General features: G+C 40.9%; 1 protein-coding gene across 8 annotated transcripts in view; it reads right to left on the reverse strand.

Moving 5' to 3' along the window:
* Window positions 1-23,575, reverse strand: part of EXOC2 (exocyst complex component 2) — a 204,859-nt gene that overhangs the window by 64,592 nt on the left and 116,692 nt on the right. For all 8 annotated transcript variants that reach the window (XR_008525798.2, XR_008525797.2, XM_054556853.2 and 5 more), the window contains 9 exon segments: window positions 19,028-19,152; window positions 11,208-11,273; window positions 10,888-11,045; window positions 10,376-10,497; window positions 9,116-9,177; window positions 2,730-2,810; window positions 2,219-2,278; window positions 1,492-1,553; window positions 110-176 (listed from right to left, as the gene is read on the reverse strand). Coding sequence is in view for 6 of the 8 variants with exons in the window: in XM_054556853.2 (XP_054412828.2) it covers window positions 110-176; window positions 1,492-1,553; window positions 2,219-2,278; window positions 2,730-2,810; window positions 9,116-9,177; window positions 10,376-10,497; window positions 10,888-11,045; window positions 11,208-11,273; window positions 19,028-19,152 (803 nt within the window). In the remaining 2 variants the exon portion in view is untranslated.

Below are 23,575 nucleotides of genomic sequence, written 5' to 3' on the forward strand. Positions count from 1 at the left end.
TCCTATACCACATGCTACAACAATGATGCAGGAACACAGTCATTAGATTTGTGAAATTGTTGTTACACAGTTTTAAAATGGTTTACTTTCTAGTTATCGTCTGACTTACTGAGGTCAAGCTGAAGTCTTCATGGATACTTCCAAACAAGTCAGGGGAAGAAACATCAACAGAGAGACTGAACATAGAAGCAAGTAGGAAGAGTTACAAATAAAGCACTCAAGTTCAAAAATGCAATGAACTATACGCAAATTTAAAAGTGCAATGAATTATATGGAAAACATTTGGTGAAAGTCACATAACTTTGTTTTTTTTCTGAGATGAAGTCTTGTTCTTGTCCCGCAGGCTGGAGTGCAATGGTACGTTCTTGGCTCACTGCAACCTCCTCCTCCTGGGTTCATCCCATTCTTCTGCCTCAGCCTCCTGAGTAGCTGGGATTACAGGCGCCTGCCACCATGCCTGGCTAATTTTTATATTTTCAGTAGAGACAGGGTTTCACCATGTTGGCCAGGCTGGTCTCAAACTCCTGACCTCGTGATCCGCCTGCCTCGGCCTCCCAAAGTGCTGGAATTACAGGCATGAGCCACCACACCCGGCCAGAAACTTTTAGTAAGTGTTTTAGACTTAACAGTTAACAGCTCAAAGAAGGTACTATGGATAATCTGTTAACATGGGCAACATGAAATTTAATCCATAATATTAGGGATCTGACTAACAACAAATTCCTGGTGAAATAATGAGCTAAAAATATGAAATCAAATAAAAGAATACCTAGAAGAATTAAAAACTTATTGGGTCTCTAGGGAGGTGATAGTTTTATATACTGAAAAGCAAAAGCCAAAACCAGTAAACAGACAAACATGGATAAATTCCCAAATTGTCAACTGAAGATATAAGAGGCATTTATTTCAGTATTATCTGTGTCAGAGCATAAAGTACACAGAAGTTACACATGCCAAGTATAATTCAGAAGGAACGGATTTCTTAAAAAAAAAAAAACAGCACTTTACAATGCTGTTCTATACAACAGCATTATAAAAGAATTACCATATGGATTTGTAAACATCAAGAGTTAACATGTGTCCACTGGAGCTCCAATAACTAAGCGTGACCCAGACATAATTCTACCAACATTCTTAGTCTCTAACAAGAGTAATGGTGCCTTCCCCTAACACCAGAATTGTAAAAATAATCAACTAGGAGTTATATATTTACATTTAATACTTTATTATTTATAAAACCTGTTCTTTGGATAATTAATAAGCTAATCATGTCTTCAATTTGCTTGATTTGTCTCTAATAAGGCAAAGATGAGTTGAAAAGATAAACTATGGAAAGAATATAGGTCAAATATAAAAAAAAACTATTACTTCGATATGAACAATCTTTCTTTCTTACTAGAAGTCTTAGGATATAAGATCAAGTATAAAACTTGAGCCTGTATTTTTAATTCTCCTAAATGCATTAATGAGATTAATTTAATTTTTACTTACTGTGTAGTATCTATATCTGCATCAGGCTTGGTGCTCAACTGTTCCAGACAGTATATAAAAACCTAAGTGAAAAAATAAGTTTCAGGACTCTCAGAGGAATGAACTCCTAGATATTAATCTATTTGGACATTACAGATAACTTTACATAAAGTAGAATTATATATCTCATTAGTGGTGTGGTGTTGTGTGCATGTATGAATATGTGTATATATTGTATATGCCCCATTAATGACACAAATATATATCCCATCCATATCTATCACATAAGTAACAGAAAATTAGAAGTGCCTACGTTTTGATCAATTATTAAGTTTGTAAAGATATTTTCGGAAAAAGACTTTCTCTCATTCATTCACCCACATTCTCAACTTTATGTGCCTGCAAAGCACTGGTCCCAATAACAATACTTTATACCCTAGATATAATGTGAACAACTAATTATCATTTAATTTACGTTGTGCTCTAACCGAATACATAGAAAGTACCAAGAGAACACAAAAAAGGGGAGCATAACATAAATGAAACATTTGGGTATTGCTAAAACAAGATGGAATTAATCTTACATTAAACTTTGTTACCCACTTACCTTAAACTATTATGTACACAGACAAGATGAAAAAAGAATACATATTTGGTGAATGTCATCTGCAGATTATAAATAGGAGAGGGGTTGACTGATAACTTAGTATTATTTGAGGCTTTGGGCATTACTGCTTTCTATTATTACCTGCATTATATTGATGCTTAGCTGGCAAACCTCCTCCTGTGTTTTAGGTTGTTGGAAGACCTGTAAGGAAGAATTTTGATTAAAATTTTTGGACTTTGCTAAGAAAACAAGGCTTTTTGTGTATGAAGTTAGATATAAATAGTTAAAACGTGGAACACTGCTGCAGGAGTGGTGTCCTTACTCTAAAAGAAGGGTATGCGTGAAGAGTGGGCCTATTCGGGCTGGAGAAGACAACGCAGTCCTGGGCTGATGGTCAAGAGCCAGGCCCATCAATCGCTGTCCACAAAGTGCTATCACTGTGACCACTCCACCTGCAACACCTGCACTCACACTTTAGCTTGCGTCAGCCTGGCTTGGAATCAGAAATCAGCACATCTACGCAGTTAAACTAAATGGAACAAGCAAGCAAAGAGGGAGAAAAGGTCTTGCAATATGATGAGTCAAAAATTTACAAGTATGATTCCCAAGGCTCCCTGGGAAACTGGAGTCCAGGTGGAGCTGGAATACTTACACTGGCCTCTCCCGGCTTGCACTCCAGAACCCCCTTCAGTGACTGCAGAGAACACACGATGCACTGTTCAAACTGACATGGCTGAAGGGAAAACAGCATATTGTAAAATTCAAAAACAAGCACTGGCTATGAAGACATATTTAACACAAGTGAATATGGCCCCAAGCTCCACATTTTCCAGATTAATGGAATGGAACAGAAACACAATCTGAAAAGTAATCTCCCAGTCATTGAGTTTCAGGTTTGGCATATGTTTTGTACTTCGTATTTTAGAATGAATCAATCTTGAGACTCCAAAGCATATCTAATTCAACTAAAATAAAACTCAGATACGACTAAAAATTTTCTTCAAAAAATTCTAGTCTTCTAAGAGGCCAATATACAACGAGGAGCAGATATAATGAGTTTATATTTTGAATGCTAATTCTGAAGTATATTCTGGGATGAGCTGAGTCTCCTAGATCTTCCACATCTCTGGAACTATTAAACAAAATTTAATGTTAATAATAATGACCTAGAAGATGTACAGGATCTTTATATCAGATAGATTGTAAACAGTCATTTTCTATCTACATTAAGTCAGAAAATGAAACTTGAAAATATGCCCAACCAATGGCATTTCAAGAGAAGCTAGAATGAATCTTAGCTCCTAAGGGTGTTTAAGTTTTCACTTTGTGCCAGGAACTACTCTAGGTTAAGGAAGATACAGGAGTAAGTAAGACAGAATTCTCATTATGTGTATATTTCAGGCAGGAGACACGACCATGAAAGTCAAAGTTGACAAAATGGTTTAAAACAGTATAGAAATAAAATAATTAAAATAGTAAGTGTCATGAATAAAAGAAGTAGAACTTGGCCGGGCGCAGTGGCTCACGCCTGTAATCCCAGCATTTTGGGAGGCTGAGGCGGGTGGATCACGAGGTCAAGAGACCATCCTGGCCAACATGGTGAAACCCCATCTCTACTAAAAATACAAAAATTAGCCAGGTGTGGTGGCACGCACCTATAGTTCCAGCTACTCGGGAGGCTGAGACAGGAGAATTGCTTGAACCCAGGAGGCGGAGGTTGCAGTGAGCCAAGATCGCGCCACTGCACACCAGCCAGGGTGACAGAGAGAAACTTCGTCTCAAAAAAAAAAAAGAAAAGAAGTAGAACTGAGAGAACAATCATGATGGGGGATCTGCTCTAAATAGGATGGTCATAGAAGGCCCCCAAGACTGTGAGAACATTGATGCTGAGACGGGAAGGGCAAGGGGGACCAGCCCTTTGAAGGAACAGGGAAGGAGAGGAGCAAGCTCTCAGAGGACAGTGCACACAGCCCGCAGAGTGGGTAAGAAACCACCGGAAAAGCAGGACCAGAGGAAAAGCAGCGCGTCACAGCCACCAAACATGAGCACAGGTCTTGAGAGATGGGGTAGGCGGCCGGGCTTCATCCGGAGCAGCGAGACATGGAAGGCTCAAGGCTCAACCAAGCAGTTGTGTGCAAAACACTGGGAGTGAGAACCTCTCTTCAACACATGCATTAATTTTTAAAAGACTTTGGGAAAAAAACTGAAGAGAAGAAAGGAAGTGACATCTATATACATCTTTTAAAAAGACAAGTTTATTTTCTTATGGAAAGGAACCCAGACTTAATGAAAGCTAAAACAGTGCCTCAGCTTTAATGTTATTACTGCACTTTGAAACCACCAGAGGGCATTATAAAGAATACTTGAAAGTACAACAACAGTAATAAAATAAGAAATAGAGAATGAAATACCAACTGCACAGAAAGCATTTAAAGAGGCAAAATGTTTGTTAGGTTACTGACCTTACTCATCTAACCTACCCACCTCAGAAGGTATGAAAATTTAAGACGTTACAATGATAATTATTACTATAATATTGACAATCGAATCTGAAATTCAACCGTGGGCCATTAAATGTTGATGTTTGGCCGGGTGCGGTGGCTCACGCCTGTAATCCCGGCACTTTGGGAGGCTGAGAGGTGGGTGGATTGCTTGAGGTCAGAAGTTCGAGACCAGCCTGGCCAACATGATGAAACCCCGTCTCTACTAAAAATACAAAAAATTAGCTGGGTGTGGTGGTGCATGCCTGTAGTCCTAGGTACTCAGGAGGCTGAGGCAGGAGAATCACTTGAACCAGGGAGGCGGATGTTGCAGTAAGCCGAGATCATGCCACTGCACTCCAGCCTGGGTGACAGAGCAAGACTCCGGCTCAAAAAAATGAAAAATTAAAAAAATAAATAAGTAAATGTTGATGTTCATGTGTGGTTGTTTAGATTTGTTCTATTAAAATTTGGACTCAACTTTCTTATTAATTTTATTTTTATACCCATACTAATATAATAAGTAGAAACAGAATACTAGAAAGTTCAATGAGTGCTTTCAGTTGAACCGGGAGTAGGTGATAGTCTACACATTCACTATTTCTTTTTTCTCAAAAGAAAGAAATAGTCCTATCTCTGTGTATTGTCAGTGAGTCATCCAATTTAGATGACTGTCAAAAGTTATCACAAATCATTCCAGTTCTTCTGAAAGAAGAAAATTCTCAGAATCTCAGAATTATCCAAATTGAAAAAAGGCAGAAACCATTTTCAACATGAGAAGAAAACAGGATGCTTTCGAGTGAGCTGTTTCTGAGCTCTGAAGCGAAGCTCTAATCAGAGAGAATGCCTCAGCTGAGGGACAGTCATAGTGAGGCAGTGCTTGACCCTCATGTCCTTAATGGGATAAGCAGCATTTTCCTATCCCAGTCACAAGGAAAGAAAAAAGTTTTCTCGTCTCAAACACATGGGACTGGCACTATGGAAATCTTAAGAAAATATACATTTTCTTATATTGGTATGTGATAAGAGGTTAGGATTATACAATTTAAGTCCTTGTTCAAAGTCTAAGAATTTTATATACACACTGGATTAAAATACTAACACTCCAAGCTGGAATCTAGACTTGTGCTCTAAACATTGATTCACGTTTTCTCTTAAGAGGTCCACGTGGAATAGCTAAAAAACTGACTCAGTGTTATCAAGTCTATTGTGGTAGGACACTTCTTCAAGGACCTCTGGCTAGACAATGTCTTGGCTGACTCCATACGTGCCATTTCCTAGGGCTCATTCATTCGCAAGGTGCACTGGGGGTCAGTTCTTTCGTCCCTGCAGATAGTTATGTGGCTTGTGTGAGAGATCAAACATGAAATCAGTTATCTTATGGTTGCAGTTGCACTAGTTAAAGTTTAAAAATAAACTACAAAGAAGCTTCTGAAGTAACTATTTCAGAGCATTTTCACAGAGGCTGATGTACTACAATCAGGCAAACGAGGTCCGGAGGCTTCCAGAGAAGCACACACTGGCTGACCACGTGTACCTGAGGCACTGACCTGAAGAAGGACCTGAAGCCAATCCCTGTTTTTATGGCTCAGAGTTACTGAATTTATGGCAGATTTTAAGAACGAGGAATAGGACCTTGACAGCAGACTCTGCCTTCTCAAACTGAACATATAATTTTTTTCCATTTGCACGTAACTGATTTGAGGCAGGTATGTCTAACCTGCCTGCACCTGTTTCATCTCGGGCAAGTGATTCAGTGGACGGTGGCCCAATGATCCCTTTTGGCCTGTCTTCAAGGCTTGCTGTGATAATTAAGATAGGTCTATATAAAAGAGCTCTGAACATAGTAAACTTAATGTATTATTATCATAGTAGCCCAGTGATCACAAGTATTAATTTAACAAATAAAAATCCTTTATGTTTGTCCAGAGCTTTGCAGTTTCCAGATGCTTTGGTCCACAGTATCTCATTGTATCCTAACCCACATCACTGTGAAGATGTGTTCTGCTCCTTGTTTACAAACTAAGACTCTAGGGTCAGACAGACTACATGGCTTCTTTAGGATTGCATGGAAGACTGAACTAGGTTCTGATTCCAAATCAAGTGCAATAAATTTTCACTTTATACCAGTGCTGTCCAATAGGTGTATAATGTTAGCCACAAACATAAGCCATGTAAGAAATTTTAGATTTACCAGTAATCACATTTTAAAAAGCTTTTAAAAAATAAACTCATAAAGTCAATTTTCATATAATCTATTTAATGCAATCTATCCAAATATTATTATTTCCCATGTAGTCAATATAAAAAGTGGAGATGGTTTACATTCTGTCTTTTTGTGCAGTGGTGCAGGTCCACACCTTGCTCTAAAGATTTAGTGTGGGGGAGAATTAGCTATAGACTAGTTACTATTTAAATACAAATAATTGTGACGAATAGAAACCCAATCAATTAAAATTTTCTTTTTTTTTTTTTTTTTTTTTTGAGATGGGAGTTTTGCTCTTATTGCCCAGGCTGGAGTGCAATGGCGCAGTCTCGGCTCACTGCAACCTCTGCCTCCCAGGTTCAAGTGATTCTCCTGTCTCAGCCTCCCAGGTAGCTGGGATTATAGGCATGTAGCACTGTGCCTGGCTAATTTTTGTATTTTTAGTAGAGACAGGGTTTCACCATGTTGGTCAGGCTGGTCTCAAACTCCTGACTTCAGGTGATCCACCTGCCTGAGCCTCTCAAAGTGTTGGGATGACAGGCATGAGCCACAGTGCCCGGCCCAATTAAAATATTTTTATAAAAAATAAGGCATTCAAAATAGAATGTTGATTGACTTATTAAAAATAATAAACTTCCCTAACTCATTTCAAGCATGATTTAATTTGCAAAAAACTGTTAGTAAGCATTGCTTTTCTAAATCACCTTGTTATATATCAAGTAAGGTACAATGATGTATTAACTTAAGATAGGACCTTGAAGTTTGGAGGAAGAGAATGAGTCAAAAATTCCCCAGCCCCCAGAGAAGACGGTCCATGAGAAGCACTGTCAGCCCTTCATGCTCCCAGGTTCTGCATCTGTGAACTCCACCAGTGGAGGACCTGGCTGGATAGAGTCCAAGGACACAGAAAGCCAACTTTTAGGGGCTTGAGAATCCTCAGACCTCGGTATCATGAAGGGATCTGGAACCAGCCTTTGCTGAGGATACCAAGGGATGACTACATAGAAATTCAAGGGAATTTAAAAATACTGTGCAGGATCATTGTTTCCTGACAGCCTGACTCATCACTGGTTTGTAAATCTGGGCAAGTCAAGACCATTTCATTCTAGTTTTCTTATCTGAGGCAGAAACTGCTAGTTGCCTCCTAGGATTGCTATCTTTTTTTCTTTCTTTTTTTTTTGACAGTCTCACTCTGTCACCAGGCTGGAGTACAGTGGCGCGATCTCGGCTCACTGCAACCTCTGCTTCCTGGGTTCAAGCGATTCTCCTGCCTCAGCCTCCTGAGTAGCTGGGATTACAGGCGCCCACCACCACGCCCAGCAAAATTTTGTATTTTTAGTAGAGAGGGGGTTTCTGCATGTTGGCCAGGATGGTCTTGATCTCTTGACCTCATGATCCGCCCGCCTCAGCCTCCAAAAGTGCTGGGATTACAGGCGTGGGCCACTGCGCCCAGCCTATCCTTTTTTCTTAATAAGGTAAGACAGAAAACAGGAGCAGCCACGTGCTCTCCTGGCTTCTGTTGCCGACAGGGACAGGCATGGAATGTGTTCCGACCAATTAGATGGAGGAGAGTTGCAAGCTATGGCTCCTGGGAGGGGACTGGACTTTCTTCCTGACAGCAGCCAGGCCACGAGCGACCACGAGGCCAGCCTGAGCAGAAGGCAGTGTGAAGGGTCACAGGGAAGAAGGAGGGAGGCAGCCCTGGGCACTGACTGTGTGACCACGCTGCCAGGCTGCTGTGAGAGACAGAAGTCCCTCCCTGGTGAAAGCCACTGGGATGTGTCGGCCGCTGCCTGGCCATCGTCACTGGCACAGCTACCCACAGGACCGCGAGGAGCACCCAGAAACAAGTGTGAAAACCCGTGAAATCATGAAGATGATTTTCAAACCTAAAAGTCCCAGCTGAAAAGATGAAGATTCTAGAAACAGGTCACAGTTGGCTGCCCGGCCTGAGAATGTATCTGTAGTGGTCTGTGGTGGTTGTTTTTGTTTGTTTGGCTTGTTTTGGCTTCGGAGCCAGCAACGTCATCTCTTCTATCCTGCTTTTTGGACAAGCTCAAGTTGCTGAGTAATTTAGAATTAAGCATACTCTGTTTTCAAAAAAGTAATTCAAACAAAAATCATAAGTTACACAGGATGAAAAAGGTCAAGTCTAAAAGAAACGCATTGTTTTAATTTTTTAATATTTATGGTTAGTGTTAAGCAAAAATGTCTCTGAGAAGAAAAACTTTAAGAAGCTTACATTTCTCTTTAGAGCTGCAACATATGGAGCACATGCTCCCTATTAATATGATAAACCATTTATTTTAAATATACACTAATGACTAATAATTGAAAAGAATTTAAACTTACTAGAGAAGTCAGTCCTTCATTATCAACAACCCAGTCTTCTTTTTCAGCTAATCTCTTTATTTCTATATGAAAAGAAGCACACAAATACTTTATAATTATCTCACTAAATTTTATACACATTAAAAATTTATACAGGTTATGGTTTTTCATTGTTTTATATAGGTTTGTAAAAACTTGATGAAAGTAGGCAAAGAATATAATTTTGGTAGACTTGATGACTTAACTACATATTGTTCACTGGATTATTCTAATAAGATATTAATGTAAATAAAAGTTTTTACTGCATAGCCCAATTTGGGGAATTCTAGGTTAGATTTAATGACAACTTGAGACAATGATTTATTACTTATTCAGGATTCTTCACAACACAAGGCATGTACAAAATAAGTCATACAGTATTTTTTTTCCTAAAATTTCTGATGAATAATTTGGCTGTTTTTTGAATCCTATAGATTCCTGACAAGGGCAATATGATTCTCAGTTGGCTAAGGGAATGCCACCTGCTCAAATCTTCAGCGTTGGGGCAGACTCAGGTTCCTAGGTGAGGAGGAGGTAATCAACTAAGAGGGGAATATCCCACTTCTCACCTGGGTTCCATTCCCTTCCCATTTACACAGCATCGCCCACCAATTTTGCAGAGATGTAAGCTTCCTATCTAAAAAGCCTGGTAGTAGATAGTAAACGCCTGTGCCATTTTAGCAATGTTCTTGATTGTTTTTGAAAATATTTAATAACCAAAAGGCTGCTTTGTAAAGAAAACCTTTATGGTTTTTTTATGATTTTATGTAGAAAAGCCTGAAAAATTTAAAAAGTATAAAGAAAACAAGAATCATCTATAATTTCTGGAATCCAGAGAACCAACACTAACAGAGTTTCCTTTGATTGGACATTGATTTCTGTAAATTAAAATTTAAAAATATACATCCATATATTTTCAAAACCGAGATCAGACTTTATGTACATTTTATACCCTATGTTTTCTACTTAACATTTATCATAACAATATTCTTATATCTTTAAACATTTTCAAGTGTATCCATCTTAGTTTCTGCATGGTCTTAATTCTCAACTAAATTGATTTGAAAATACATCACAAGAAGAAAAAACACTCTATTGAGCAGCTAGAAATAAGATGAACTAATATATTCAAATTTCCAGAAGAGTAATTTTCCCTTGTTTTCAGGGATTTGGACACTGAAAGGAGGTGGCACATTCAGTTAATCGTTGCACAGTAAACGCCACCGATTTATCTAAACACACCTTCCGCCGTGTGCTGCAACGTGACCATTATGCAACGTACTCGGAGATCCAAGATGAGATCCTGGATAGTCTGTAACAGGTCATTAGGAATTTCAAGGGCAGTCAACGATTCATGAGTAAGTCTGCGAACAAACACATCCAAACAAAAGTGAGCAGAGTGGGATCGCAAAGCTATTCCTAGCATCTCTTTCACTGTATAATCATTCCTCATGGAGCTTACAAGCTACAGCATTAGGCTGAAAACAGAAACAGACCACAATAGGGATTGTACTGTAAGAGTAATACTGAGTTAAACAACGGAGAAGATGCGTAAACACAAGAACATTCTAGTCCAACATAAAAACCAGGAACAGTGAGGAGCTTAGCTGTCAGATGATGAACAGGAAACAGTGGAGGCAAAAGGACAAAAAGAAGAAAAAGAAGAATTTCTTCTTCACTGAATGTATTAACTCTTTCCAAAAAGTTAAAAAAAAAAAAAGTATGCCTTTCTCTGAGAATGTGTCCATACTCACCTTACGGTCTGGATGGCATGAGCGAGCCACTGTCCGGAGAGCTCGCACTTCAGCTCCCAGCCTCCGTACTGCTTGGCTTCCCCATCCCGGATGCTGAGGGGAAGCAGGGCTCCACGGGTCAGCTTCACCAGGGAGTGCATTACTTCTTGAATCATTTTCTAGAAAACCAGGAACAAGCATAACTGTGTTCAAATGTAATTAATCGGGTTACATTAACTAAAAGACGCTGCCTGGGCAATAATGGATGTCTTGAATACAAAGTGAGAAAGGAAAAACCCTAACCTGTGAAAAAGTCTACATACTTATTACTACTTACTCACCTTAAAATCATTTTGTCTTTGCCTTACATTCTTTGATCTTTCAATCTGGCCTGACTTCTCAGCAGTCTTAAAAATTAAAAAAACAAAATAAAACATATTAGAAATAATTTATAAAAATAAGAAATGCTTTAGCACTTGTACATCAAGAGAACATTAAATATGGTTATAACTTGATTAAAAGAAATGCTTAAGACATAATCTATGTTTCTGATTAAAGAATGATTAATTAGAAAACCTTTCTTATCCCAATGAGAAGTTATTTATCTTTCTAAAACCTTTAAGTACAATTCCCATGAATGAATCTAAGAATTAAGTTGAAACTACCGATTTTATAGGTGAATTTCATCTGCCATTTTCATCAACGATGTCGTATGGTTAAACCATCAAGTATCATACCCAAGACAGCACTGTCAACATCTTTTCTCATTAGCTAGTAAAGAAACCAAAGGAAGCCTAAGCTCTGAAATCTGTCATTTTAGTTTTAAATACTATAAACTGTGGCTCTTCCTTCAGAGATTTCAGTGTAATTTAGGATAAAATACATTCTATCATTCTAGAATTAATTTTTGTTTGTTTACTGATATAACTCATTTTTTTTTCCAATGTCTCTTTCTCCTTAATGTATGGAAAACTACTTTATATTGACTAAAAGAGAAGCCTGTTCAATTGGATTTCAGAGAACTGTTTATTAACACATTTTCTAACTAAATATTATTATATAAAATACCCTAGAAGGACAAGCCTAGGAAGCTTTCTAAATAAATAAGCATTAACAAAATCATACAATGTAAAATAAAATTCTGACACTTCATTGACATAATGCAAAAGTTACCCTTTAAGGTTAAAATGCTCATGCACTATTGGTTAACGCATGACAAGTCAAGAGAACTTTCAAGTTAAGAAGAGTTGCATTATAAATTATCATGATATTGACTTTAAGTTAGTTTTAAAATACAAGCAATGTTATGTGCGTTGTATATATATTTCTGTATAAGCTATAAAAACTGCGTGTAGGGTTAGTTTATATAATGAACATGTCAATGTAAGTAAAATATGAGTTAGGATTGTCGGGTGTTTTCAATGGAACTATCAGACAAACCTGACAAAAAAACAGGCAGCACATACACAGACCAACATCCTTCAAACTGTAGTTTCCATTCATTTTTAAATTTTATATTAAACTATGCAGCTTTTATCATTTTTTTCTTTGTAGAAATACATTTTTGTCTTGAAAGAATTAAAGGTATGTATAAAAACTAAACCTGCAATTCATCTCAATAATCATTCAAAAAGCTAGCTCCTGAGTTCACTGGTCAATGACACTTAAAATTCATCCCAATAATCATTCAAAAAGCTAGCTCCTGAGTTCACTGGTCAATGACACTTAAAATTCATCCCAATAATCATTCAAAAAGCTAGCTCCTGAGTTCACTGGTCAATGACACTTAAAATTCATCCCAATAATCATTCAAAAAGCTAGCTCCTGAGTTCACTGGTCAATGACACTTAAAATTCTTTGTATCCCAGGGTTAAACTCATACGTTGATTTTTCCTTTATTTTTAAGACAAATGAGAAGGAACTGAAGTGTTTTAAGCAGCGGAGTGCTGTGAGGCCTACGTTAAGAAGAAGGAATGAGGGGCCAGTGTGCGAGTATGACCAGCCAGCAGGATGTTGCAGTGGCCCAGGTGAGCACAGCCACACTGAGACAGCAGCAGGTGAGCCCAGGTGGCTGAGACAGGCCACCTGAAGGAGAACGTACTGCCCTGGTGCTGCAGTGAGGAAGGAGGCATGCGCAGAGGGACCCCCACCTAATGCGTGCCCACTCGGCTAACACCAGCGGCTCTGAATGTCTGTTCAGCTGCTTTCTGTATGCCCAGTGTGATGATCAGAATCAGAACACGGTTGGTGGTGTGGGGAATGGGCATAGAGCAAATGAATGCCCTGCTCACTGAGGTGACAAAGAGCTCTTTCCTACATGTCGCAGTTTGTTAGGTCTTAGGCTTGGGTACTTTTTTCTTTGCTGTCTACACTGTCTAGTTTGTTCCCATGGCTTCAAATATCATTTCTATCTCATGCCTCCAAATGTCTATCTCCAGCCCGAATATCTCCTCTGTGACCCAGATGTAAATACTGAATAACTCCCAGGAATCTCAATCTACCACATTATCCATGGAAATCTGAAGCTTCCTCCAAGCATGCTCTCCCTTAGGTCTTCCTGGCTTGGCAAATGGCAACTCCCGCTCACTCAGGAGCCCGCTGGGAGCAACATCAGAAGCCTTGCTTTCCTCTCCCTCACTTGAACACCACTTCCAAAATACAACCAAACCTACCCACTGCTCTCCAACTCCACTGACGAAACCTTATCCAAACCACCACCGTTTCCTGCCTGGATGACCTCCATGGTTTCCCCCACATTTGTCCCCCACCAATTCATTCTGAACACACCACCAAGGTGGGTTTTTTAAAAGTGGAAAGCTGGTCTGTTCCCCGCCCCATGGCCTGGGATGAAGCCACTGCCAGCTGGGCCTGTCCGTCCCAGCCCTCCCACTGCTCAGGACGCCTCTTCCTTTTCTGATAAGCTGAGCTGCCCTCCTGGTGCTGCAGGCGTCCTTCTCGCTGCCTGGGGCCTGCTTCCCCCCATCCTCTGTGTGGTTGTGTCCTTCTCTTGTGCCACGTGTCAGTTTCAGTATCACCTCCAGGGAGAGGCCTTCCCTGACCTCCAACCTATTGCTGATATTCTATCTTACAACCCTATTTGTTTCTTTTATAGCTGTTGCCAGAATTTTTAAAATAATAATTTAAAAAAATTATTTGGGTTCTGTCTCTAGAAGAGGAAAGGTCATGCTTATTTTGGTGACTTTTATTTATATTGTAGATATGTATACGTGTAAATTTATGTGTATGTCTACATATTGAGAGTATATGCATGCATTTATATGCATGTGTTATATATTGTTTCATATATGTCTACATATGTGTACATGATGTATTGTGTGTGCATCATGTATGTGCATGTGTATATCATGTGTGCATGCATGCGTGTCTCAGTACCTGGTCCCTGGTGAATAAATGATCACCTAGTGTTAGGGTTCCCCAAGACCTTCTTGAATATACTTAAGAAAGTGTAACTGCCCCGAATACTCTGGGTCCCGACGTGAGAGTGGCCCTGGGAGGCAGATCTGCCAGGCGTAACCCTATGATTTGCTCCTGAAAAACCTAACACGCCCAATTCTTCTCCCCGAGATGTCAGATGTCAGCAAATGGGATGAGCAGAGGTTGGAGAGCTTTGTGTGACGGTCGGGGGTCAGGAGGACTGCTTTGCTTGTTGAATTCAGACACTGCTGCAGAGCCCAGCACCTACTGGAATGTCAGGAGCTAAATCTTTGTTAAGGACCTGTGATGGTTAATTTTGTGTCATCTTGGCTGGGCCACAGGGTGCTAGACATTTGGTGAAACATTACTCTAGGTGTGTCTGTGAGGTGTTTCTGGATAGATTAACATGCGCATCAATGCACTGTGCATGGCAGAACCTCTCCGGGATGTGGATGGGCCTCACTCAATCAGTTGAAGGCCTGAACAGCACAAAAGAGCTGATCCTCCCATGAGTTAGAGGTACTCCTCCTGTCTGACTGCCTTCAAGCTGGGACACTGTGGGCTTTATGTGCCTTCATAGTTGAACCGAAACATCTGCTCTCCTTAGGTCTTGAGCCGGCTGGCATTCAAACTGGAACTTACAGCATCGGCCATCCAGCTGCGCAATGCATCCTGCAGACCCTTGGGGCTTGTCAGTCTCCATAATGACATGTGCCAACCCCTTAGGATAGATCTCCTCGTGTATGTGTGTGTGTGAGTGCAGGGATATGCATACACACCCTATTGGTTCTATTGCCCTGGAGCACCCTGATTCCTGCACACTTGCTCCACCATGCTGTGGAGGGAGGCACATGCCAGTATAAAACTGCAAGAGTCTTGACTGTCAAAGGGCATCTCCTTTGCTTGTATCCTCCACAGTACCTGATACCAAACTTTGTACATAGTAAGACTGTGCAATGTGAAGATTATTTCAGTCATTTGTTCTATTACATATTTTTAAATCAAAGAAAAGCGTAAAATCTGTTGTTAAAAAATATACAAAAATTAAGGCTAAATTTTGCCACAATTTTGCCCAACAAACAGGTGTTCATGAGTGCATGATGAAATCTACTGGACAGTAATTTTGTAAAATTCAAGGATTTGTCTCCAAATACATGAAAAGTAGAGGGGGAAGGGAATTAGTTGTGGGGCAGACCCCTTTCAGTTGTTACTTACTGTTTTAATTTAATAGAGTTGAATATCTCCAACACAATGGATTATGTAAAGTTTGCCCTATTTTTAAAAGAAAATCTAATTTTGGAATATGTAAGGCATTTTAATTTACATATTATTGAGTTATGTAACTTTTTAAAATGCTGACTTAATATTTAACAATTATTTGGCTGTTTTAAAGATTTTTATCTAAAAATACACTATATTTAAGATATATCTAAAGGTGAGATCTTAACCTACCATTAACCATTTCGTTAACTAGAAACCTTAACTCTTTCCTGCACACACAGACCAAAACTGCTTTGTGGTGAGAGCAACGGCTGATTTCACTGTTTTGATTCACATTTGTTACTTCACATGGCCTTCACTGGCTTGAAGAACTGACTATTTTTTAAACTGTTGGAAACTTCATCTAAATTTTTAACGGATGGGTTCTTAATACAACAAGACAGTTTTATAACAAGAAAAATAAGAAAATTCAAATAAATTGTGTTTAAAAACTATCATGCTTTCTTCTGTGAGATTAAACAGCTACCGAAAGCCCCAGAACTCTTCCCAGAATTCAATCCAGCTTCTGGGTTTCACTTGCAGACCGGCAAGGGGAGCAAGTGTCCCCAGCTCCTCTGCTCCTTCCTACAGCCCTGCGCTGTCCTCTAGCTCTTCAGAAGAGCGCACATAGTTTCAAAATATGCCCCAATCTGTAGAGCAAATTACACGTAATTAATAATTATTGCTATAAGCTTTTAAGTTTATAAACACAGATAGGTAGACATATAGGCATATCCAATTCAGCACAACCAATTAAGAGTTATTTTTTCATTTCAACATTAACGTTGTGCATGAGTTCTCAAGTAGATGATTTATTTCTCATCCACAACCAAATATTTCATTTATATGTTCGGTATACAATCTGTAAGAAAGCAAAACATACCCCCTTTTCACTAAAATATCCTAGATCAAAAATTCTTAGGAATCTTATGATTCAAAAAAGACTCCAGGGAAGGTAACTATTGTCCATCTGTGGTGGGCCACTTGTAGGAACTGATGCAAATGAGGGAAAAACACTTGGCTGGAAACAAACACTACGGTTTAAAATCCATGTCCTAAAAGACTAATCCTTTTTTTTTTTTTTTTTTTTGAGACGGAGTCTCACTCTGTTGCCCAGGCTGGAGTGTAGTGGTGGGATCTCGGCTCACCACAAGCTCCGCCTCCCGGGTTCACGCCATTCTCCTGCCTCAGCCTCCCGAGTAGCTGGGACTACAGGCACCCGCCACCACGCCTGGTTAATTTTTTGTATTTTTAGTAGAGACGGGTTTCACTGTGTTAGCCAGGATGGTTTCAATCTCCTGACCTCGTGGATCCACCCGCCTCGGCCTCCCAAAGTGCTGGGATTATAGGCATGAGCCACCGCGCCTGGCCCTAAAAGAGTAATTCTAATTCTTTAGATGAGTTGATTCAGCTTGACATTATTCAATTCTACTCCAGCAGTTCATCAGTCTACTATTTTCTAATGTTACAAAATTTTGTTCACCGAACACCTATTGTGTGCCAGGCCGATGAGATTTCAAATAGTGGAAATACTGGAATAAATTTTATTCCAAATAATAAGAGCAAACTCTTACTTATCTGTCAGACATTATTATAAGCACTTCACTTATGCTAACTCATTGAATTCTCAAACCAGCCCTATGGAAGTAGGTGCAGAGAAGTAATTTGCCTAAGGTCACAGCTAGTAAGTGATAGACACTGGATGTTTCTATTACGCTCCTAGTGTTCTGCGCGAAAACCTATGAATGCCATCTGTCCAAAGGCATGACAGGGGAGCATCTAATCTTTCCTGCCCACGTGAACAATTTGGTTTAGGGACAGAGCAGACACAGACAGGAAGCTGGTGCCTGCGGTGCCACTGTCACTGTGCAGAGGGCAAGGGACCCAAGGCTTGACCTCAGCATGGTGAGCCCCACAGCTCACCCAGCTGAGATCACAGAGACACAAACTGATGGTGACACACAGAAGCAGAGCACTGGAAAGACTTATCCAGACAAAACTGAAATTATTCTCTTCCCAAGCCAGCAATAAGCAACTCTCATTATGTAGACCTGCGAAACCTGACGTTCGTTTCCTGAAGAACTTCCTCTGTATAGTCAACTTTTCAATAGAGTTTATACATAACTAACAAAGAAAAGAAAGTTGTGTATTGCTTTAATATTTGAATGTTCACTTATAAAGTAACTGATTACTGAAATTAAAGAAAAAATGCATTGATAAGTTGTGCTTACACGATTTGTTTTTTCTGCACTAAGGAGTTTGTGTTCATGCATTACACATTTCTGTTTTTACGCACATAGTAAATTTTATAGGTTAGAAAACCAACCATTCATATAAACGAGGCTGCAGGAATCCAGCGGGTTTACAACAGAGATAGTAGGCACTTGGAGTTCAAATATACAAAGAAAAAAGTTCCAGAGCACATCTCTATTTCCTTAATATCAGCATGAATTTATGGCCATGGCCAAATGAAACTCCAAAGACACCTGAGGTACTCCGATACTTAGCCACTTTCCGCCGAGGAGAGGTTTAAACCACAAAGGCTGTGCCTTTGTGCAAAAAAACCAAAAATGGTTTTAGCCTTTGTCCATGTCCATTTTGTGTGTTGCCAAGTTAAAAAGAAGCAGAAAGTAGCCTTTACTCTAAGAAGACCCCTATCTCCCCCAGAGCCCTTGGTGTAGAGTCGGTCTCCTGCAGAGACAGGAAACACCTGTCTTCTCAGTCTCCCAGGTGGGTGCCCTTGGCATCCTAGGACAAAGGGCGTTAGAATCTATGTCTAGGAGCTGGAGGCCTTTCATGGCGCACTTGAGGCGAGGTTAGAAACTGACTGACTTCCATGTGCCACACATAACAGAGTCATTCCTTTATGTTCCTGCCTTCTATGCTATCAGTCATATGATGATGAAGATACTAAAGCATTAATAAATGTGTGACCACAGAAGATGGACGGGCTTATAAAACCTTCTGTAAGCTGATAACAATGGGGCTAGATTGCAGAATGTTTACATTCTTTCCAAGGGAAATTGCATACTCTACGGATGACTTTGTTCCGGGTGCCGGCTGCCAAGGTGCTATCCTTGTTTCATCATTTGTTCACAGTCTACCGCACATCACCCAGAATTTGGCCTGAATGGCAATATCTCAATTCGGAGTCCCTGAAAAGAGTTCGAGCTTTCTTTTTTCTTTAATTGCCTATCTCATTTAATCCCTACAACCACCTTTTGAGACAGGTGCCCAGACTATTCTCTTTTTGTACATGAGGAAAAGTGACTTGTTCGAGGTCACACAGCTACTAAGTGAGAGGGCTTTATAACGCTTTAACTAATCTTAAACTATGACGATGGCTAGAGATGTTGGGCCTCTACATTTTAAAAAATCACTTAAATCTAACATTTTTAAGACCAGAAATGCACAGTGAAAATGCACAGTCAGTCAGCTCCACCTCTAGCCGAGTCCGTATACACACCTCACTGAAGAGGCTTCCATTAACGTAGGAGATCCAGAGTTTCCAGAAGTTAGGCAGCTGGCTCAAGACGAGTTTGGTCAGTTTTTCAACAAAGGCCACCCTATGGGGAGTTTTGTATCTCCATGCTAAGGGGGAAAAGAATAAAATACTATGATTATACTTTTGGATCAAGAAAACATCTTTGAGCACACTGGTGCACCCCCTCCACCCCTGCAAAACTCAAACATGCACTAAGAATAGCCTGAGTCTGCGTGGAAGCTCGCGGCCCACCTGGCTGACACCGGCAACGGTACGCTCGTCACCAGACACCCCCACATTTCTCCTTGCCCTCTGGCAAGGAAGACCCCCTCTCCATCATGGCTGACCAGCAAGCCAGGGTGAGGGACCGGGTGGCCACAGCCTCAGTACTGGGAGGGCTACCAAGAGGAGGTGGCTTTGACTTGTCAGCCTTGTCCTCTGGATAGTATACGTCTCTTCAAAAAGTCATGCCTTCCAACAGCAAAGGCAGGGGCTGCTCTGCAGCCAATTGTGAAATTCCAGCTAATACCAGCCTGTGAGAAATGCCATCATACACCCTGGGAAGTGAGAATGCAGGAAGGAATCCAGTTGTCACAAGGAAACATTCTAGTGCAATCACATACTAAATAACCCCGCCTAAAATAAAGAAATTTAAGAAAAACTAGAAACATTGAAACCTCTTTGGCTATATATCATTTAACACAGCTATTGCTGTAACTGGGAAATAAGGGCTTAGAATTCTTGTGGGAAGAACAGGTTCACGGGAATAAAGCAAGTGTAGAAATTCAGGACCCATTAACCATCTCCTCTGTCTCCCTTCTTTCTTTTCACCCCCAGGGCCATGCCTTCGCCCTGCTGCCTCCTACCTGCCTCCTGCCCTGCACTGCACTCGGTGGCCACGGCAGGGGCGCTGCAGAGTCCACCCCGCCCAGTCCACAGCACAGCGACGCTGCGGATCAGGCTCTAACTCCTACTCAGCAACTTCAGGGGCAGGCGGACCCCCATGAGAACGTTTATTCCCTCGCCCAGGCTAACTGCTAGCTTCCCTTCCAAATACCCCCAAGCAAAAGGATTTGCTGTTGTTAGTCCAGTGAAGGAGGGGCAAATTTTATAAACTGTATTAATAAAATATCTTAATTTTATTAAGAAATTTTATTAATAAAATTGTATTAATAATTTATTAATGATTTAATCATTTAAATAGTTATTTGATCAGGTAATACATGGTTAGAAAATGACACCTGAAAGGTACACAGTGAAAAGTCTACCTCCTGCCCTGCCACTCCCACGTGCCTAGTTCCCAGCCGGAAGAAACCACTGTCACTAGTTACTTGTGACTCTTTCTGAAGTATTTTTTATATACACAAGCAAGTATAAATGTGTTTTTCTCCCTCCCAACTGTTCTTTACACGTTTTTGGTTTTTACACAAACGAAAGGCCAAACACACTCTTTTGAAGCTTGGCTTCTTCCATTTAGCGATGGATCCTGGAGTTCTTCTGTATTCAAACATAAGGCAAAGGCTTCCTCTTTTTCTCCCCACAGTTACACTACCTTTCACATTTTTGATGTATCGTAATTTAACAAGTTCCCTTCCAATTGACAAGACTGTCTTCAGTCTTTTGCAATTAAAATTAATGTTTCAACCAATAACTGTATACCTATATCATTTAGCACATGCTCAAGTGTAAGCATAGAAAACTTCCAGAACAAGAATTGCTGGGACAAAGAGCACCTCTGGTTGTAATTTTGATAGATACTACTGAACTGCCCTCTAAAGGGGTTATTTACACTTCCACCGGTGACATGCGCAAGTAGTGGCCTCATCAATGAACAAACATAGAAAACCCAAAACAAAATGATAAACACTCAGAGTTTTTGCCAACCTCATATCTCACTGCAGTGTTACGCGACCTTTCTTCTTAGTATTGTGAGGTTGAGTGTCTATTCACATGTGTAAGAACCACTCATACTTCTTCTGTGTAGGCCATAGAGCCTCTTTATTTATTAGGCATATTAGCCCTTTGTCTGTGCTAGGAGTTGCAGGAAAAAGTTTTAAACTCATTTTCACAGGTATGAAAGGAATGGTTCTTTACTTAAGGGCACACTGTAAACTTTTATTTTTCATTCAGCCAATATTTATTGAGGATTAACCATGTGCTTATCATGTGGCTCCACCCAAGATCAAAACTCACTCTGAATGCTGAACACAGCAGGCTCTGCCTTCACAGCTTACAATCTAACAGAACAGTCAATTAACCAATTGAATACATCATGATGGTAATCTGAGGTGAGTGGGTTTCATCTGGAGACAGCAGTTACAGACTCTTCTCCCCAACAGTAGTTGGTAATGCCTGTTTTCCAGATGGCAGGTGGCATGCCACAGGGTGAGGCCATGGCCAGCTGCATCAAGGGTCCAATGACAAGGTGAAAGACAAGACAAGAAAATCTAAAAATGGAAGCACTGAAAGAGTTGCCTTTGATCGATTTGGATGTTTTGTCCCCACCAAATCTCATGTTGAAATGTGATCCCCAATGTTGCAGGAGAGTCATGGGGGCGGGCCCCTCATGAAGGGCTTGGTGTCCTTGCAATAATGAGTGAGTTCTTGCTCTATGAGTTCACACAATATCTAGTTGTTTCACCCATTGCCCGTGTGCCCGAGGACACTCTTGTCTCTAATCCTAATGGAACACCATATACATTTCTATTACATTAGGATTAGAGACGAATTCTGTTTAGAAATAATTACAAGAACAGTTTTTATATTTTGTTTTCACACTGAAAATCAGTGAGATTTGCTTCAGCCTCAAAGAGCATGTTTATGTAAATTAAGTGAGCACCAGCAGTGAGCTGCACCTTTTTTCCCTAAATGGGAAACGGGTTACAAGAGCCTGGTATCTCCATCCTCTCCCTCTCTCCCTCTCCGTCCTCTCCCTCGCTCCCTCTCCGTCCTCTCCCTCGCTCCCTCTCCGTCCTCTCCCTCGCTCCCTCTCCGTCCTCTCCCTCGCTCCCTCTCCGTCCTCTCCCTCGCTCCCTCTCCGTCCTCTCCCTCTCTCCCTCTCCGTCCTCTCCCTCTCTCCCTCTCCGTCCTCTCCCTCGCTCCCTCTCCGTCCTCTCCCTCTCTCCCTCTCCGTCCTCTCCCTCTCTCCCTCTCCGTCCTCTCCGTCCTCTCCCTCTCTCCCTCTCCGTCCTCTCCCTCTCTCCCTCTCCGTCCTCTCCCTCTCTCCCTCTCCGTCCTCTCCCTCTCTCCCTCTCCGTCCTCTCCCTCGCTTCCTCTCCATCCTCTCCATCCTCTCCCTCTCCATCCTCTCCCTCTCTCCCTCTCCATCCTCTCCATCCTCTCCCTCTCCATCCTCTCCCTCGCTCCCTCGCTCCCTCTCCGTCCTCTCCATTCTCTCCCTCTCCATCCTCTCCCTCGCTCCCTCTCTGTCCTCTCCCTCTCCCTCGCTCCCTCTCCGTCCTCTCCCTCGCTCCCTCTCCGTCCTCTCCCTCTCTCCCTCTCCGTCCTCTCCCTCGCTCCCTCTCCGTCCTCTCCCTCGCTCCCTCTCCGTCCTCTCCCTCTCTCCCTCTCCGTCCTCTCCCTCGCTCCCTTTCCGTCCTCTCCCTCGCTCCCTCTCCGTCCTCTCCCTCTCTCCATCCTCTCTCTCTCTCCCTCTCCGTCCTCTCCCTCGCTTCCTCTCCTGCCATGCGACACGCTGGCTCCCCTTTTGCCTTCTGCCATGACTGGAAGCTTCCTGAGGCCTCCCAGTAGCAGACGCCGGCGCAACACTTCCTGTACAGCCTGCAGAACTGTGAGCCAATAAACCTCTTTTCTTTATAAACTACCCAGTCTCAGTGTTCCTTTATAGCAACACAAACAGATTAACACAGCTTAGTATGGCAGCAAATGGATTCTTACATGGTATATTTCCCAAGAATAACGTTTCAAAAGATCTCAGCTCCTCTGTGCAATTACACTGAACATTATATAATGTTAGCTGCTGTCCCACAGAATGTAGGAGCAAACAGTTCTGATCTAACATTGTTTATTCTAATGTTTGGTAAGCTGGGAGAGGAATGAGAATCGGACAAGAAGAAGGAATACCAACAGTTACGGAAGCCTTTCATTTAGTACAAATGAATCATCTAATTTTAAGGTGCTCTTATGATGAACATTCATTTATATTAATAAAACCTTAGAAAAATTCTCTACTGCAATGCTTGTAAGAATAATATAAGACATTTTAAAACAACTGTAGAGGTATCTGAATTTAATATAATGTAAGGTATTTCTATTAGTCTATTTGGGTTTCTTATATCTGTTATTGAGATCACAAATGGCTCCTGACTAGTGGCATCTAATCGATCATGTTGTATCTCAAATAGGGAAATGGTAAATATCCACTCCAGAAAGTTCAGAAATGCAACATACTTAAAATTTTAGATTCTTCGTCTTAGGAAAAATTATTAGCAAGTGTTTTATTAACAGCCAATCCCTCTTTCCAAACCAAAGTTTAAATTTCATCAAAAAAGGTATACTGATACTACTTTT

Source organism: Pongo abelii, chromosome 5 (genome assembly GCF_028885655.2).
Source record: "Pongo abelii isolate AG06213 chromosome 5, NHGRI_mPonAbe1-v2.0_pri, whole genome shotgun sequence".
NCBI classification, from domain to species: Eukaryota; Metazoa; Chordata; class Mammalia; order Primates; family Hominidae; genus Pongo; species Pongo abelii.